General features: G+C 37.2%; 2 protein-coding genes across 7 annotated transcripts in view; both read left to right on the forward strand.

Annotated features, from left to right (window-relative positions):
* Positions 1-16,512, forward strand: part of CFH (complement factor H) — a 482,162-nt gene that overhangs the window by 308,010 nt on the left and 157,640 nt on the right. The gene's annotated exons all lie outside the window — the stretch shown is intronic.
* LOC112585128 (complement factor H-like) overlaps positions 3,554-16,512 on the forward strand; it is a 46,467-nt gene continuing 33,508 nt past the window's right edge. The window contains exons 1-3 of one of the 2 annotated variants that reach the window (XM_045165772.1): positions 3,554-3,692; positions 8,951-9,139; positions 9,560-9,754. In XM_045165772.1, the coding sequence (XP_045021707.1) occupies positions 3,635-3,692; positions 8,951-9,139; positions 9,560-9,744 (432 nt within the window). In that variant the 5' untranslated portion in view covers positions 3,554-3,634 and the 3' untranslated portion in view covers positions 9,745-9,754. Of the gene's footprint in view, positions 3,693-8,950; positions 9,140-9,559; positions 9,755-16,512 lie in introns of those variants that run through there. The other variant, XM_045165771.1, reaches the window with a different exon arrangement.

Genomic DNA, 16,512 nt, shown 5'->3' on the forward strand with positions numbered 1-16,512 from the left:
TTATTAAGACCTTTTTTGTACAGATTTTCTATATATTCCTGCCACCTCTTCTTAATATCTTCTGCTTCTATTAGGTCCAACTATTTCTATCCTTCAGTGCACATCTTTGCATGAAAAGTTCCTTTTGTATCTCTAATTTTCTTGAAAAGATCTTTAGTCTTTACCATTCTATTGCTTTCCTCTATTTCTTTGCATTGTTCACTTAAGGATGCTTTCTTATCTCTTCTTTCTATTCTTTCGAACTCTTCATTCAGGTGGAATAAGGTAGAGTACTTATTTAAGGTGACCCTTACATGCATGGAGGCAGTTCCCTGATGGCTCAACGTTTAAAGAATCTGCCTGCAATGCAGGAGACACAGGAAACACTAGTTTAATTCCTGGGTTGTGAAGATTCTGTGGAGGAGGAAATGGAAATCCTCACCCTTATTCTTGCCTGAAAAATCTCATGGACAGAGGAGACTGGCGGGCTAAAATCCAAACGATAGCAAAAGTCAGACGACTGGGTGACTAAGCATGTAACTATAGCCACGGAATGTGTGCATCTGTATATCAATAGTGTCCTATGAGTTCTTGCACATTTAAAATATTTTCTGTAGTTTAATACTTGGCTGTCTGGTTGTATGGATATAAAACTCTTGGTTTTCATTTTCTTTTCTTAACTTTTATGAAAATGCTATTTTATTATTGCCTCGGTCTTTTAGTTTCTTTGGAGAATTCTAAAGTCCTTCTATTTTCCCCTTCCTTTTAGTCACCTAGGGCTCTAAGGAACTTCCCATTACCTTTACAAAGAAGACATTTTTAATGTGGCTATTCTAAATATGCAATATTATGAGTCTCATAAAATATATATATTTATGTCGTGGTTTAGTTGACAGGCTGTGTCCAACTCTTGCAATCCCATGGACTGTAGCCTGCCAAGCTCCTCTGTCCATGGTATTTCCCAGGCAAGAATACTGGAGTAGGTTTCCATTTCCTTCCCAATACATCTATACAACTACTCTATAATCAAGATGTAGAATATTTTCATCATCTCAAATGTTCCTTCATCCCTTTTGAAGTCTCTCCATCTTCCATAACTACACTATTTCTTTTTGGAGTGGAGGTTTGGGTTCAATGAAAAATGAACTTCTGAAGAAAAACAATAACTTTTAACTTTTTCTTTTTTTTTCAACATTCTTTTATTGATAAACATTAAAACAATCTGTAGTTTTCTCTATGAAAACATAAGTTGTATGGAAATTTTAGCTTATGGAAATGTCCATAACTATTTTTATAGAAAGCATCCATAAAAAAAGAAACATTAAAATGTTTAAAGTGAAAATAACACCCCATTCACAAATTTGTTTAATTTTTCATATAGGATTTCATATTATTCAATAGAATCTAGTATTACCAATAGCCCCAAATTCTTGTGTTTGGGGATAAAGACTCAAGGCTCTCTCAAGTCCTTTGGATTTGAGACATAAGATGTGTTCTCTGGATTGGATTCTAACTTTTAAATTTACATTTTATTCTGAAAATGGTAATTTTTTAAGCAAAGTTAAACATATAAATAGCTAAACACCTAAAGTTAATCTGATTGATAATTTTTTTAACACACATGTATGACTGTGTAACTATTAGTTAGTTAGTTAGTTAGTTCAGTCACTCAGTCGTGCCCGACTCTGCGACTCCATGAATCGCAGCACGCCAGGCCTCGCTGTCCATCACCAACTCCCGGAGTTCACTCAGACTCACGTCCATCGAGTCAGTGATGCCATCCAGCCATCACATCCTCTGTCGTCCCCTTCTCCTCCTGCCCCCAATCCGTCCCAGCATCAGTCTTTTCCAGTGGGTCAACTCTTCTCATAAGGTGGCCAAAGTCCTGGAGCCTCAGCTTCAGCATCACCCAGGACTAAATTGAGTAAATGTCCAGCACATCATCAGGTTTCCTTGTGTTTCTTCCCATTCTGTACCACACCTTACCTCATAGGCACCACCTTCATGATGAGGTTTTCCACCTTTTGAAAGCCTACCAATGAAATTATAAGATATGTACTTAGTGACTGTGTTTGATTTTTTCCATTTACATGAGCTGTGCGATTATCCCAAACTGCTATCATTTTCTAAATTAGTGAATATTAATCAGTTGTATGAAAATGCTACAAATGTTTTATCCATTTTATGAATGTTCATGGGAACCATTTGCATTTTTGCCATTTATGAATAAAGCTGCAATGAACAATTCTGTATGTGTCTTTTTAAGGGGATGCACTCCAGATCCTCTGGTGAGGGAGAGATTAAGGGGATAAACTTTCAGGTGCAAAATAGATGAGTCATAAACATGAAATATTCAGTGTGGAGCATATAGTCAATAATTATGCAATTTTTAAAATCTTGCTAGATTGTAACTAGACTTACTGTGGCAATTATTTTGAAATGGACAGAAACATGGACTCACTACACTGTGTAACAGAAAGTAACACAATGTTGTAGGCCAACTGTACTTAAAAGAACAAACAAATACTTTGAAAAAGAGATCTCATTTGTGGTTACCATAGGCTAGGGCTGGAGATTGGAGAAGGCAATGGCACCCTACTCCAGTACTCTTGCCTGGAAAATCCCATGGACGGAGGAGCCTGGTGGGCTGCAGTCCATGGGGTCGCTGGGAGTCGGGCATGACTGAGCGACTTCACTTTCACTTTTCACTTTCATGCATTGGAGAAGGAAATGGCAACCCACTCCAGTCTTCTTGCCTGGAGAATCCCAGGGACGGTGGAGCCTGGTGGGCTACCGTCTATGGGGTCGCACAGAGTCGGACACGACTGAAGCGACTTAGCAGCAGCAGGGCTGGAGATAGGGGAACTGGATGAAGCCAGTCAAAAGGTACCAACTTCCTGCTGTGAGATAGATTAGTACTAAGCATGTAGTGTACAACATGGTTAATATGACTAATTCTGCTGTATCTGAAGTATGAAAGTTAAGAGGACGGTAAGTCCTGAGTTCTCATCACAAATTCTTTTTTTCTTTAATTTTATATCTATATGAGATGATGGATATTCACAAACCTTACTGTTGTAATTATTTCATGATATATGTAAATTACATCATTAGGCCATACACCTGAAACTTATGCAGTGCTTTATGTAAATTATACGTTAACAAAATTGGAAAAATTGATAATCATAAAACCCACACATAAATAGCATGTAAAGGAAGGGATTGTGCTATAATTGATATGATTGTTTTTAAGCTCTACTATATATATATTTTTAAAATCTATTCACTTTCCCAAGTCCATGAAAATACGGATGACCCAAATGGCTGGGAAAAACCTCACCTACTCTCCTGAAATATAGTATTGAAAGTTAGTATCTGATATATGGCTTTGGAGCCAGTCCATGTTAGCCACAGAAAGTTGTGCACTTAGGTATCAGGTGATGAATACAATAACTTATTGTGAAACTACCAACAGAAACAAGTTAGGGACATTTCAAAACTTTGAACTTTGATATTTATTAATGACACTAATTAACTAGCATCATTGTAATGCATAAATTCAGTCACACTAGGTAACTGAAAATGAAGCAGATTTTTGAACCCTAAATAGTGCAACTGGAGTATTTGTGTGAATGTACCACTGGGAAAATCTAACATGTTGTTGTTGATCAGTGTCCTTCTCACCTTGTGGTTTTACACTGCTCATGGACAGGGTAAGTTGAAACAGATGTGAACACACAGATCTACTTTCTTTTGTGTGTATTTTTGATTGAATAAACTGGTTAGAATAGTCTGTACTGTGAGATAACCATAAGAATACCTTAATGGAAAAATGATCAGATATTCACCTAAAAGGGGAAAACAAAATGATTACTTTTCAATGTCATCTGAGTTCCACAGTGCAAAAAGGTACTCTATGTAGATTATGGGGTCATGTGAATACGCTCATGAAAATTTGAATAGATAATGCGTCAGAGAAAAGTAGATTATAATTCCAGAATGTTTAGGAGATTCTTACTTGTAATATGAGAAAGCTCTGGAGAACAATGGTTATTTTTATACTTTTACATATGGTTATTTTTGCAGGTTCAAATCTCATTTTAAATATGTTCAGTTGACTGTATTGTGATTATAGCTTAATAAATCTATTAAAGGTCATTAACATCACTGTTAGTTTTTAAAAACCAGCTTAGGTACCAGACATATTTTCCTTTTACAAAATGTGGAATATGGTCTTAATTTCCAGTGTAGTGCCAATATATTTAGAATTATTTTCAGAGAGAAATGTAAATGTTGACAACCTTAAAAAAAAACTTGTCTCTTTTATTTTTAAACTTATAAGTTCTTTTCATTAATTATCTATTTTTTTATACAATAAGTGTATATATGTCAGGCTCAATCTCCCAATTCATCCCTCTACTTTTGGGCCCCCTTGTATCCATACATCCATTCTCTATGCCTATATCTCTATTTTTGCTTTGCAAATAAGTTCATCTGTAGCATTTTTCTAGATTCCATATATAAGCATTATTATACAATATTTATTTTTCTCTTTCTGACTTGCTTCACTCTATATGACAGTCTCTAGGTCTATCCATGTCTATGCAAATTGCACAATTTCATTGCTTTTTATGGCTAATATTTCATTGTATATATGCACCACTTCTTCTGCATCTATTCTGCTGTTGATGGACATTTAGTTTGATTCCATGTCATGGCTATTGTGAATAAAATAGATAACTAATGAGAACTTACTGTGTATCATAGGCAGCTCCCCTCAATGCTCTCTGGTGACATGACATATATATATATATTCATATAATGATTCGTTTTGATGTGCAGCAGAAGCTAACCCAACATTTTAAAGCAACTCCAATAAAAATGAAAAACAAAAGTCAAATTATATAAATGTATTAATATAAGTAATTAAATCATATTAAAAACAAAGATTTTACTCCAAAATATAAAACGTATATGTTCTTCATTATGATGTTTTTGTCTTTCATTTTCTTTAATAATCCATTTGTCTTCAAGTTTTTGTAAATGAAAACTGTAATGAGTTTTATGATACCTTGTGAAACTCAAGGTGTGAATAGAATATGCATCACTCTGCATTATTCATCTCATAATTTGTTGCATGTTATTTTAGTCCATTTGGCAATTTTCTTCATGAACAACATTTACAGCACAATAAAGCTCCCTGTCTAGTCCTTAGTGTTACAATTAAAAGCAGCTCAGGCCCCAGATCACTTATAAGAAAGGCTGCATCATCATTATTCTTGCTGAGGAGCAGGCAGACATGAATTGTTTCTCCTGATTCTCAGGTATATGAGTGATGGTTTATTAATCAACTAGAATAAGACTACAGGCATATTTCCAAATAAGAGGAGAAAGAGTATACAATATGAAAGAGAAATGGGAAACTTTGACAAATCTTCATCAGATATTCCAGTGCAACACTTCTCTTCTCTTTAACAACTGAACTCTTTCCAAAAGTGGTCTTAAAGCTAAATGTTGGAATATTTAAGCAAAGTTTTTTTTTGTTTTGTTTTCAGAATTTATGGGTGCACTTATGAAATTTTTAGCATGCAAAATAATTGTAATATCAGATTCAAGCCATTAAGTAAAACTCACATCACCTAAAACCTATTGTTGTAGATGCCTGCGTGCCTGCATGCTAAGTCGCTTCAGTCATGTCTGATTCTTTGCCTCCCCATCTACTGTAGCCCACCAGGCTTCTCTGTCCATGGGATTTTCCAGGCAAGAATACTGGACTGGGTTGCCATGCCTGCCTCCAGGGCATCATCCAAACCCAAGGATCGAACCTCCCTGTACTATGTCTCCTGCATTGGCAGGCGAGTTCCTTCTTTACCACTAGCACCAACTGGGATGCCCATTGTATTAGATACATAGTCCTAATTAAAAAATTTTCCAGAAAACATATTGGCTTAAGACAATACACTTCCATATTATTAGAGCTCCTGTGGGTCAAGAATAAAGAAAGGGCTTCTCTGGCTAGTTATGCATCACTCTGTTTGGGTGGCAACTGGGTAATGGCCTGGGCCGCTGTCACCTGGACACTCAGCTGGGCTGGAGGCTTTGCTTCCAAGTTGGCTCACTCTCTTGGCTTTTGGGGGAGGCCTCAGCACCTGACCACGTGGTCATCTGGGCAGGTTGCTGGAGAGACTGCTTTCCTCAGGGCCATTGACGGCAGACAGGAAGGAGGAAGCCTCCACACCAGGTATGAGTTTGTCACACTGTCACATCAGTCATGTGTAATCATGAGAAATGGTCACTAAGTCCTGCACACTCGGTAGAGAGGACTTATGCTCTAATATTTGGAGAGAGGAGTGTGGAAGGTGTTGTGGACTTTCTTAAAACCATCACATATAGAAAAACCTCAGGCCAATTTATCAGAGTATTTTCTGGGGATGCTTCCTTTACTCCTCAACTTCTTTCCTGCCTCAATAGTAACAATACTCTTTTTTCTAACAGTACATCATAAAATTTTAGCATACTTAAACTGGTTATTCCAGGAAAGAAAAGTGTAACTTTATAAAACAGGTCAATGACCTTAACAGTAATTACAAACATAAATCTAAAATGATTTTTCGAACCATAATTTCTTTTAAAATGAAGGTGTTAGAATTATTAAACAAGATTTCAATCTACATAAGTATTATATTAAAGATATTTAAACTTGCTTAAGATGGATTTATGAAAATGGTGCTGTGTGCTTAGTCCCTCAATCATGTCCAACTCTTTGCGACCCTTTGGACTCTAGCCCTCCAGGCTCCTCTGCCCATGGAATTCTCCAGGCAAGATTACTGGAGTGGGTTGCCACTTCCTTCTGCAAGGGAATATGATTGACCCAGGGATCAAACTTACATCTCCTTTGTCTTCTGCATTAAAGGTAGATTCTTTACCCACTGAGCCATAGGGGAAGACCTATGAAAATGGCAGATCAACCCAAATGTATTTATATCACAGCAAAGTTATCCCACAAGGGACCTTGTAAAGTTCTTGTAGACAAGATGAGGAAATTGGCCAGTTAAATAGTTTATCAGATATGCATAATTTCATTAAATAAGCTGATTATCAGATGCAGGATTTTGTTCTCAGGCCTGCTCCTTTGCTGTTTTGTATCAACAACCAGTTTAATGGAGCAGAGGAGATGTGCCTGGAATGATACTGAGGTACTGAAAGTGAACCCGCATTAGGACAGGTTCATCACTCAGAAAGACGCCCATGTGTGAGGTTGGACTCAATAATGGGATATTTAGCTGTGATAATAATAAGATGCTGGGCCTGGATCATAGGAATAAGCAGCACAAATACAGAAAGACTAGAAACACTTTTAAAATTTAGTGAATACTTTTCATCAATGTTGAGATCAATTTGAGCCAACACTATGATGGACAGCCGAGCCTGCTCATGAGACCAGAACTTGTATTGGTAGAAGTGTAAGAGGAGAATGAGTTTGTTCTGAGTCTTGACAGAGTCAGTGCCACTCTGACCATAGTGGACTATTATATGTGCTTCAATAAATTATCTGGTTAGAGAGACAAAGATGATTCACATGTGATCAAATAAAAGAGAGGAGGAAAATAGCTCAGGCCAGTGATAGTAATGATGTTTACTTTTAATTATGCCTTCTTGTGTACCTTTTGGAAGTGTGTCTCAGTGGATTATTTTACTAATTCATGTTCTATGAAGCTACAAAATGAGGTGAATAACTGTACTAGATCTGAAGTCAGATAATCAGGACTTGAATCTCTCCTCTACAATGTAATGACAAAGTTAGTTGAGTTCTTTTCACTTGACTTCTGCAAATACAAACACTCAAGCTTGCCCAACATGGTATTATTGTTAAATACACATATCTTGACATATATGGTGAAATTTGTAAAATTCAAGGATGAAGAGAAATTATTCTAATCTCCACAAAGTAGTGGGAAGAAACCTAGACTGTTACTTAAGTGAAATCAAACTAAATAAGCATTTCACACTAAAAAATGTAGAGAAGCTTCAAAAAAGTGTGGGAAATCTATTAGTGATGAGAGATGCAGACTGTAGGCCTTGAGAGGGTCTAATTAACAAGTCTTTGTTAAAGGGATTAAGATATGCAAAGATTCAATGTTTATAATTCACTTAGTAAGCATATAAATGAAAATTACTAAATATATATTAAAAATAAATTGTAATTACGTTATACCTCATTTAAAATATTTGTAAGAAATACTAAAAAATGCATTATTCTCCAATTAAAATTAGCCACAAGCATTCAAGTATTTCCCTTAATCTTAACCATTTGGAAATTAAGAATTATTGATTGTTCGTTTCTCTGATTAGACAAGCAAGGGAAAAGATGCCTAATATCTAGTTTGAGTGATAAACAATAATGTTACTTTCTTGTGTGATTAGACCCATGAAAATTACTGTGGTTCTCTCTATATATCACATGTTTCCAATAAACAGAAAGTTAAAGTCATAAATGTTAATTGGAAAAAACAAACAAACAGTGTTTTCTTTCTACATTGACGTGGTCTGAGAAGAAGTGTCAGGATTTTGGTTTCTCATAAGAATGGAAAAGAAAGAAAAAGAAGTCAAATGAGCCACAAGATAAAATCTGTACTTTCATCTCTTGACTAAGATGCTAATTTAGTCAACCATGGTTAGGACTTCTGCACTTAAAGAGAATTCATTTATTAAGTATCTATAGTTTTCTACCAAGAGAATCTACATACACATTTTATATGATATGACTCACAAGACATAATTTGACCTTCAATATCAAGGACCTCTTTACCTACTTCAATCATCTGAGTTTTCTATAACTTTTCTTTTCCTAGAAACCATAATGTAGTGAGTGTAATTAACTGAACAAGAATGTAATTTATAGAGGTAATGTTAATTTCTTATTTGATTGTATAATGAGGTAAAACATTATTTCTACTTTTTTTATTCCAAGGGAAACATTGTAATTATCCAGTAATAAAACATGGATGGCTATATCATTCATACAGAGGACACTTTCCAGCACGTGTAAATCAACAGTTTCTCTATAACTGTGATCAGTATTTTGTGCCTCCTTCACAATATTCCTCGGATTACCTGACTTGCACAGCAGAAGGATGGTCTGCAGAAGAACCATGCCTCAGTAAGTAAACCTATTAAGTTTATATGCATAAATCTTTGAAAGAGTGAAGAGACAAAAGTATACAAGTGAGTAGATTTAAGTGTTGTGTAACAACAGTAAGGCCAAGGGATGAGTTCTATGAAAAAAAACATCCAAATAGATCTTCCCTTCACGAGAGGCTTTTCATGTAAATCCTGTGAGACAGAGACTTTATAAGAATATCTTCATCATTTATACATAGTTTAATCATAAACTAAAGAAAAATAATATGGAATGTTGATTTTCATTTGTAACAGAGGTGGTAGTAGCTTTCATTTTATTGTTACATATTATATTTGAATACTAGTGCATTCACATTTAAATTCTAAAAGGTTAATCTTTAAGTTTCTATATTAACAAATTTATGTTTTTTTTCTATCATATTATTTTTCTGATCCTTAGGAGACTGTATTTTCAATAATTTGGAAAATGGATATACCCCAAGTAGTGAAAGAAAAGCTGTACAGGGTGAAACAGTAAGGGTTCACTGCTATCATGGCTACAGTCTTCAAAATAATCAGAACACAATGACCTGCACAGAGAGTGGCTGGTCTCCTCCTCCCAGATGCATCCGTGTCAGTGAGTAAACTGGGCTGAGATCCCAATATGTTCGTAATTTTCTAAGACTCAGCTGTATTACTCACTCCAAAAGTTTATATCAACCTCTTGTTTTCCCAAAGGACCTATTTAATTTTATTGTTTACAAGTGTCTATGAGTGTACCTATGGATACTTCTTGATAAGTATATAACAAAATACATGTACCTATTGATAGACATTGCTGAAGAAAATAGGAAAAGATCCACAAAGAAGAAACCTGTAATAACAATATGAGGTTAGAAAGACGGCAGGAGTCTCATTGTCTCTCCTGATATAAACACAGACTTTGACCATCATTTGTGGATAAGAGGATCTTTGTGGGGGTCCAGGAGTCTAGCAGAGACACGACAGCATGCTGCTAGGGCACGAAGATGACAGACCCCTCAGCACAGGATTTTACCTGTGGGGAAAATAAGAGCATGTGAGCAAGGGCGGTGTCCTCACCTTCCAGCGCACTTCTCTCTCCCCTTATCCAGGACACTGGGGTCACCTGCATGGCTGGAGGGTGGGGAGAGGCCAGGAGCACAGCATTCAGGGCTAGAATTCTTCAAGGGACATGGGTCCTACTGACCACGTGGAGACCCCACCAGGGAGCCCCAAACCATTGCAGACACATGCTTGTGGTCCTGCTCACCCCTGGGCCCCTCATCTCATCCACATCCCTTCCCTAGGGCCAGCTCCCTGTGTAGGTCTCCATGGTGGCATCCAAACCTTTTCAGATGGCCTGTGGGACATCTAGAAGCCAACCTGTCCCTGTGGGTCTGTGATAAAGCACATGAATGTGAGCATTTGGCATTGCCTCAGGGAAGCACCCAGAAAACTGTCGGCACAGAGACTGTCTTTGCTGCGTTGATAGAAGCATAGGAGTTTCAGAATTCTCTCCTAGGAGGAATTGAGTACATGGGACAGGTGTCTCCTTAAAAAAGGTCTGAAAAAGTCTCAAAATCCCTATCAGGGTGATAGTGTACTTCCCTTCCCAAGTCAGTCTGTAAAGACAGGAGGGAGTGACTGCTTCTTTAAATGCAAACACAGCAACCTGAGACTTCAAGGGACACAGGCAATAAAGGACTAAAATGTTAAGAGAGAAACACAATAGTTTTTCAGTTACTGTCCCCAAATAATGGATATGGACTTTTTGTCTGATAAGTAATTCAAAGTAATTGCTTAAGAACTTCATTGAGATAGAAGACAACAGTGGAGAGGGAAATTGCAACCCACTCCAGTATTCTTTCCTGGGAAATCCCATGGACAGAGGAGCCTGGAGGGCTACAGTCCACTGAGTCTCAATGAGTCAGACACAACAGTAGCTACTTAGTATGCACTCATACATTCCTTTATATTTAGTGTAATTATTGATAGATAAGGATGTATTAATACTATCTTTTGTAACAGAATGTTTTATAGTTCCCTAAATCATTTCCTCTGACTGTTTGCCTTTGTGAATTCATGATTTTTGTTATAGTACTGTAACAATACTACTACAACTTTTGTTATAGTAGTATGCATTTAATAAACTTCTCTTTACCATTTGTGAATCTAGTATGGATTCCTGCTTTGTTTACCATGAGATTTACGTAAAGTATCATTCAGAGAGAGCAGTGTTTTATGCTGATAATATATGAATACAACTATATATTAAATCTCCTTCCTTTTTCCCTTCTTCATTTAATCTTTTTGATGTCATGATTTGTCTCTTTTTATAGTGTGTACTTAATTAAAAAATAATTGTAGCTATACTTTTATATTCTTGCACTTTAACTCTTAGTCAAGTGTTTAACATTCCATATAAAGTACTATAGTGTTCTGAATGTGAATGTGCACTTAAATTTACCAGTGTACCATGTATTTTCATGGAATTAATTAGCGTTATTTTACTTCATCTTGAATAATTCCTTTTCTTGTTTCCGTAAGGAAGGTCTGTGTGCCTGCACAGTTACCTCAGTTGTGTCTGATTCTTTGTTGACCCTATGGGTGGCAGCCCACCAGGTTCTCTGTCCATGGGCTTTTCCAGGCAAGAATACTGGAGTGGGTTGCCATGCTCTCCTCAAGAAAGGTCTGCTGCTGCTGCTAAGTCACTTCAATCGTGTCCGACTCTGTGTGACCCAGAGACAGCAGCCTACCCGGCTCCGCCGTCCCCGGGACTCTCCAGGCAAGAACACTGGAGCGGGTTGCCATTTCCTTCTCCAATGCATGAAAGCGAAAAGTGAAAGTGAAGTTGCTCAGTCGTGTCCAACTCCTAGCGACCCCATGGACCACAGCCCACCAGGCTCCTCTGTCCATGGGATTTTCCAGGCAAGAGTACTGGAGTGGGGTGCCATCGCCTTCTCCGCAAGAAAGGTCTAGCTGTGTTCAATTTTCTCAGTATTTTTTGCTCAGGTGAAGTATTTATATTGTTTTCTTTTCAGAACGATGTTTTCAAATATTCTTCTTTGGCAGTTTTGTCTTCCAACACTTGGAATACATCATCCCACTTTCTCCTGGCCCACTAGGTTTGCTGAGAAATATTCTTAGACCCAAATGAAGGCTCCTTAGTAAATTCCAGGTCAGGAAGCACAGTTAGAACTGGACATGGAGCAACAGACTGGTTCCATTTAGGGAAAGGAGTACACCAAGGCTGTATATTGTGACCCTGCTTATTTAACTTATATGCAGAGTACATCATGAGAAATGCTGGACTGGAGGAAGCACAAGCTGGAATCAAGATTGCCAGTAGAATTATCAATAACCTCAGATATGCGGATGATACCACCCTTATGGCAGAAAGTGAAGAAGAACCAAAGAGCCTCTTGATGAAAGTGAAAGAGGAGAGTGAAAAAGTTGGCTTAAAGCTCAACATTCAGAAAATGAAGATCATGGCATCTAGTCCCATCACTTCATGGCAAATAGATGGGGAAACAGTGGAAACAGTGGCTGACTTTATTTTGGGGGGCTCCAAGATCACTGCAGATGGGGATTGCAGCCATGATATTAAAATATGTTTACTCCTTAGAACTAAAGTTATGACCAACCTAGACAGAATATTTAAAACAGACACATTACTTGGTCAACAAAGGTCCGTCTAGTCAAGGCTATGGTTTTTCCAGTGGTCCTGTATGGATGTGAGAGTTGTACTTTAAAGAAAGCTGAGTGCTGAACAATTGATGCTTTTGAACTGTTGTGTTGAAGAAGACTCTTGAGAGTCCCTTGGACTGCAAGGAGATCCAACCAGTCCATCCTTAAGGAGATCAGTCTTGGGTTTTCATTGGAAGGACTTATGTTGAAGCTAAAACTTCAATGCTTTGGCAACCTGATGCAAAGAGCTGACAGATTTGAAAAGACCCTGATGCTGGGAAAGATCGAGGGCAGGAGGAGAAGGGGATGACAGAGGATGAGACGGTTGGATGGCATCACCGACTCAATGGATGTGGGTTTGAGTGAACTCCGGGAGTTGGTGATGGACAGGGAGGCCTGATGTGCTGTGGTTCATGGGGTTGCAAAGAGTCAAACATGACTGAGCGACTGAACTGAACTGAAGTAGTAAATTCCAAGATTTTTGTTTTGTTAACTTATTTGTTTTTTCCTCATGCTACTTGAAGGCTTCTCATTTTTTCTTTGATTTTTGCAACTTTATTATAACATGTGTTGTAGAGGATTTTTAAAGTTGATTTGATTTGGTCATCTGTAAGCTTCCTGAACTTAGATATTCAATATCATCCTTCATTTGGGAAGTTCTCAGACATTACTCCTTAAATATGCTTTCTGCCTCATCTCCTTTTCTCCTCCTGGAACTTCAATAATTTGCAAATTGGTTCAATTGACAATGTAGCATAGATCATGTAGCCTTTCTTTGTTCTTTTTCATTGTTTTGTTATAAGGTTTTGTTTTTTTAATTTTAATCTCCTTTGACAGGATAACTTTGATATGTCATCTATCTCACAGATTCTTCTGCTTTTTTCACTCTGTGGATAATACTCTTTAATGAATCTTTTCATTTTATTCTTGGATCCTTCAGCACCAGATTTTCTGTTTTTGTTTTTTTTATGATTTGTACATTTTATTAAACTGTTTTGTTCATTGTTTATTGTTCATTTGTTTAATATTTTCCTGCTTTTGTTCAACTCTCTTACTGCATTTTCTGTAGCACACTGAGTTATTTAAAACAGCTATTTCAAATTTTTCCTTGGATAAATCACAGATCTCCAATCTTCAGATGTGAATACTGAAGATTTTTATACTTTGTTGGTGTCATGATACTTTGGGTTCATGTTCCTTGAAGTTTTGTGGTGCTGTTTTTCTAATTAAAGTACCAGTCTCCTTTGGGTGAGAGATAACTTCCCTCAACCTGGCTAGAGACTCTGCAGCTATCTCAGATCTCTATAGTGGCACCTGCTGACAATTCTCATTCCTGTTTTGTCAGAATTTCTGTGCTTCATGTCTTGTCTAGATACATTAGTGCACCAGAATTTGTACTGACAGCCTGTCATTTGTTTCCCCCAAAGTAGCACTACATCTTAATCTTGTGTTCCTGTACTGGGTCACAGATTTAAGCCAAATTTCTGTGCAAGCTCACTGGTGGTCTGTCAAAAGTTGCTCTTCCCTCTGAGTCAGTTGTAACCACAGGGATCTGGCCACAGGGTGGAAGGGTGTGTGAATGAAGCAGACAGAGGTCTTCCTGTGAAAACCTGGACTTTCACAGAAGGATTAGCTCCATGCATGAAGTTTTAACATAGGTTTTCCAGGACTCTTGGAGTGCAGCTGAGAGGGAATTGCGATGGTTCATGAGCCACTGTAGGCCTCACAGTCAAGACAGAGATCTGTCTGCCTTTTACCTCATGCATGCATGAGCGAGCCTCCTCCTGGGCGCCTTGACATATGGAATTTCAGGGGTGAGTGGTTGTTTATTTTATATTTATTTATTTATAATTGAAGGATTTACAGTATTATGTTGGTTTCTACCAAACATCAACAAGAATCAGCCATAGATTTACCCATGTCCCCTCCCACAAGAACATCTCTCCCAGCTCCCTGCCCATCCCACCCTTCTTGGTTGTTACTGAGCTCTGGTTTGAGTTCCCTGAGTCATACAGCAAATTCCCATTGACTGTCTATTTTACATATGGTAGTTTAAGTTTGCATGCTCACCCTCTCCATACATCCCACCCTGTACTTCCTCCCTGCCAGCCGTGTCCATAAGTCTGTTCTCAGTATATGTGTCTCTAATTGCTGCTGTGCAAATAGGTTTATCAGTACAATATTTCTAGATTCCATGTATATGTGTTACTATATGATATTTGTTTTTCTTTTTCAGACTTACTTCACTCTGTATACTAGGCTCTATGTTCATCCACCTCTTTAGGAATGACTCAAGTGCATTCCTTTTTATGGCTGAAAAATATTCTATTGTATATGTGTAGCACAGCTTCTTTATCTATTCATCTGTCAACGGACATCTATGTTGCTTCATGTCTGAGCTGTTGTAAATGGAACTGCAGTGAACATTGGGGTACATGTGTCTTTTTCCATTTTGTTTTCCTCAGGATGTATACCTAGGAGTGGGATTAGTGGGTCATACAGTGGTTTTATTCCTCATTTTGTAAGGACTCTCCATACTGTTCTTTATAGTGGCTGTATCAATTTACATTCCCACCAACAATGCAAGTGGGTTCCCTTTTCTCCACACCCTCTCCAGCATTTATTATTTGTAGACTTTTCGATGATGGCCATTCTGACTGGTATGAAGTGATATCTCATTGTAGTTTTGATTTTAATTTCTCTAACAATGAGTGATGTTGAGCATCTATTCATGTGTTTAGTAGCCACAGTAAGTCTTTGGACATATGTCTGTTTAGGTATTTTTCCCACTTTTTGACTTTTTTTTTGTTTGGTATTGATTTGTATGAGCTGTTTGCATCTTTTGGAAATTAATCCTTTGTCAGTTGTTTCATTTGCTTTTATTATATTTCCCATTCTGAGCATTGTGTTTTCACCTTATTAATAATTTCCTTTGCTGTGGATAAGCTTTTAAGTTTAATTGTGTTCCACTTGATTATCTTTTTTTTTTTTTTCGACTACTATAGGAGGTGATTTATGACATAAGGTGTTCTGCCTGTGTTTTCCATCCATTTTGAGTTTATTTTTGTGTATGGTGTTAGGAAGTAGTCTAATTTCATTTTTTTTCCATGTAGTTGTCAAGTTTTCCCAGCAGCACTTATAGAAGAGACTCTCTTTGCCCCATTGTATATTCTTCCTTCTTTTCAAACATTAGCTATCCATAGGTGTGTGGGTTTATTTCTGAGCTTTCTGTCTTGTTCCATTGGTCTATATTTCCATTTTTCTTTCAGTACCATACGTCTGGATGACTATAGCTTTGTAGTCAGTTCAAAGTCAGGAAGGTTGATTCCTCTAGCTCTATTTTTCTTTCTCAAGATTGCTTTGGCTATTCAGGTCTTTTATGTTTCCCTATGAATTGTGAGACTTTTTGTTCTAGTTCTGTGAAAAACACCATTGGTACTTTGATACAGATGGCATTGAATCTGTAGATTATATTTGGTAGCATAAACATTTTCACAGTGTTGATTCTTCCAACCACAGATAATGGAATAACTCTCCATCTGTTTATGTTGTCTTTGATTTCTTTCCTCAGTGTCTTATACTTTTCTATATACAGCTCTTCTTTCTCCTTAAGTAGGTTTATTCCTAGGCATTTTATTCTTTTTGTCCCAATGGTAAATAGGATTGATACCTTAATTTCTCTTTCTGATGTTTCATTGTTAGTAC

Source organism: Bubalus bubalis, chromosome 5 (assembly GCF_019923935.1).
Source record: "Bubalus bubalis isolate 160015118507 breed Murrah chromosome 5, NDDB_SH_1, whole genome shotgun sequence".
Classification (NCBI taxonomy): domain Eukaryota; kingdom Metazoa; phylum Chordata; class Mammalia; order Artiodactyla; family Bovidae; genus Bubalus; species Bubalus bubalis.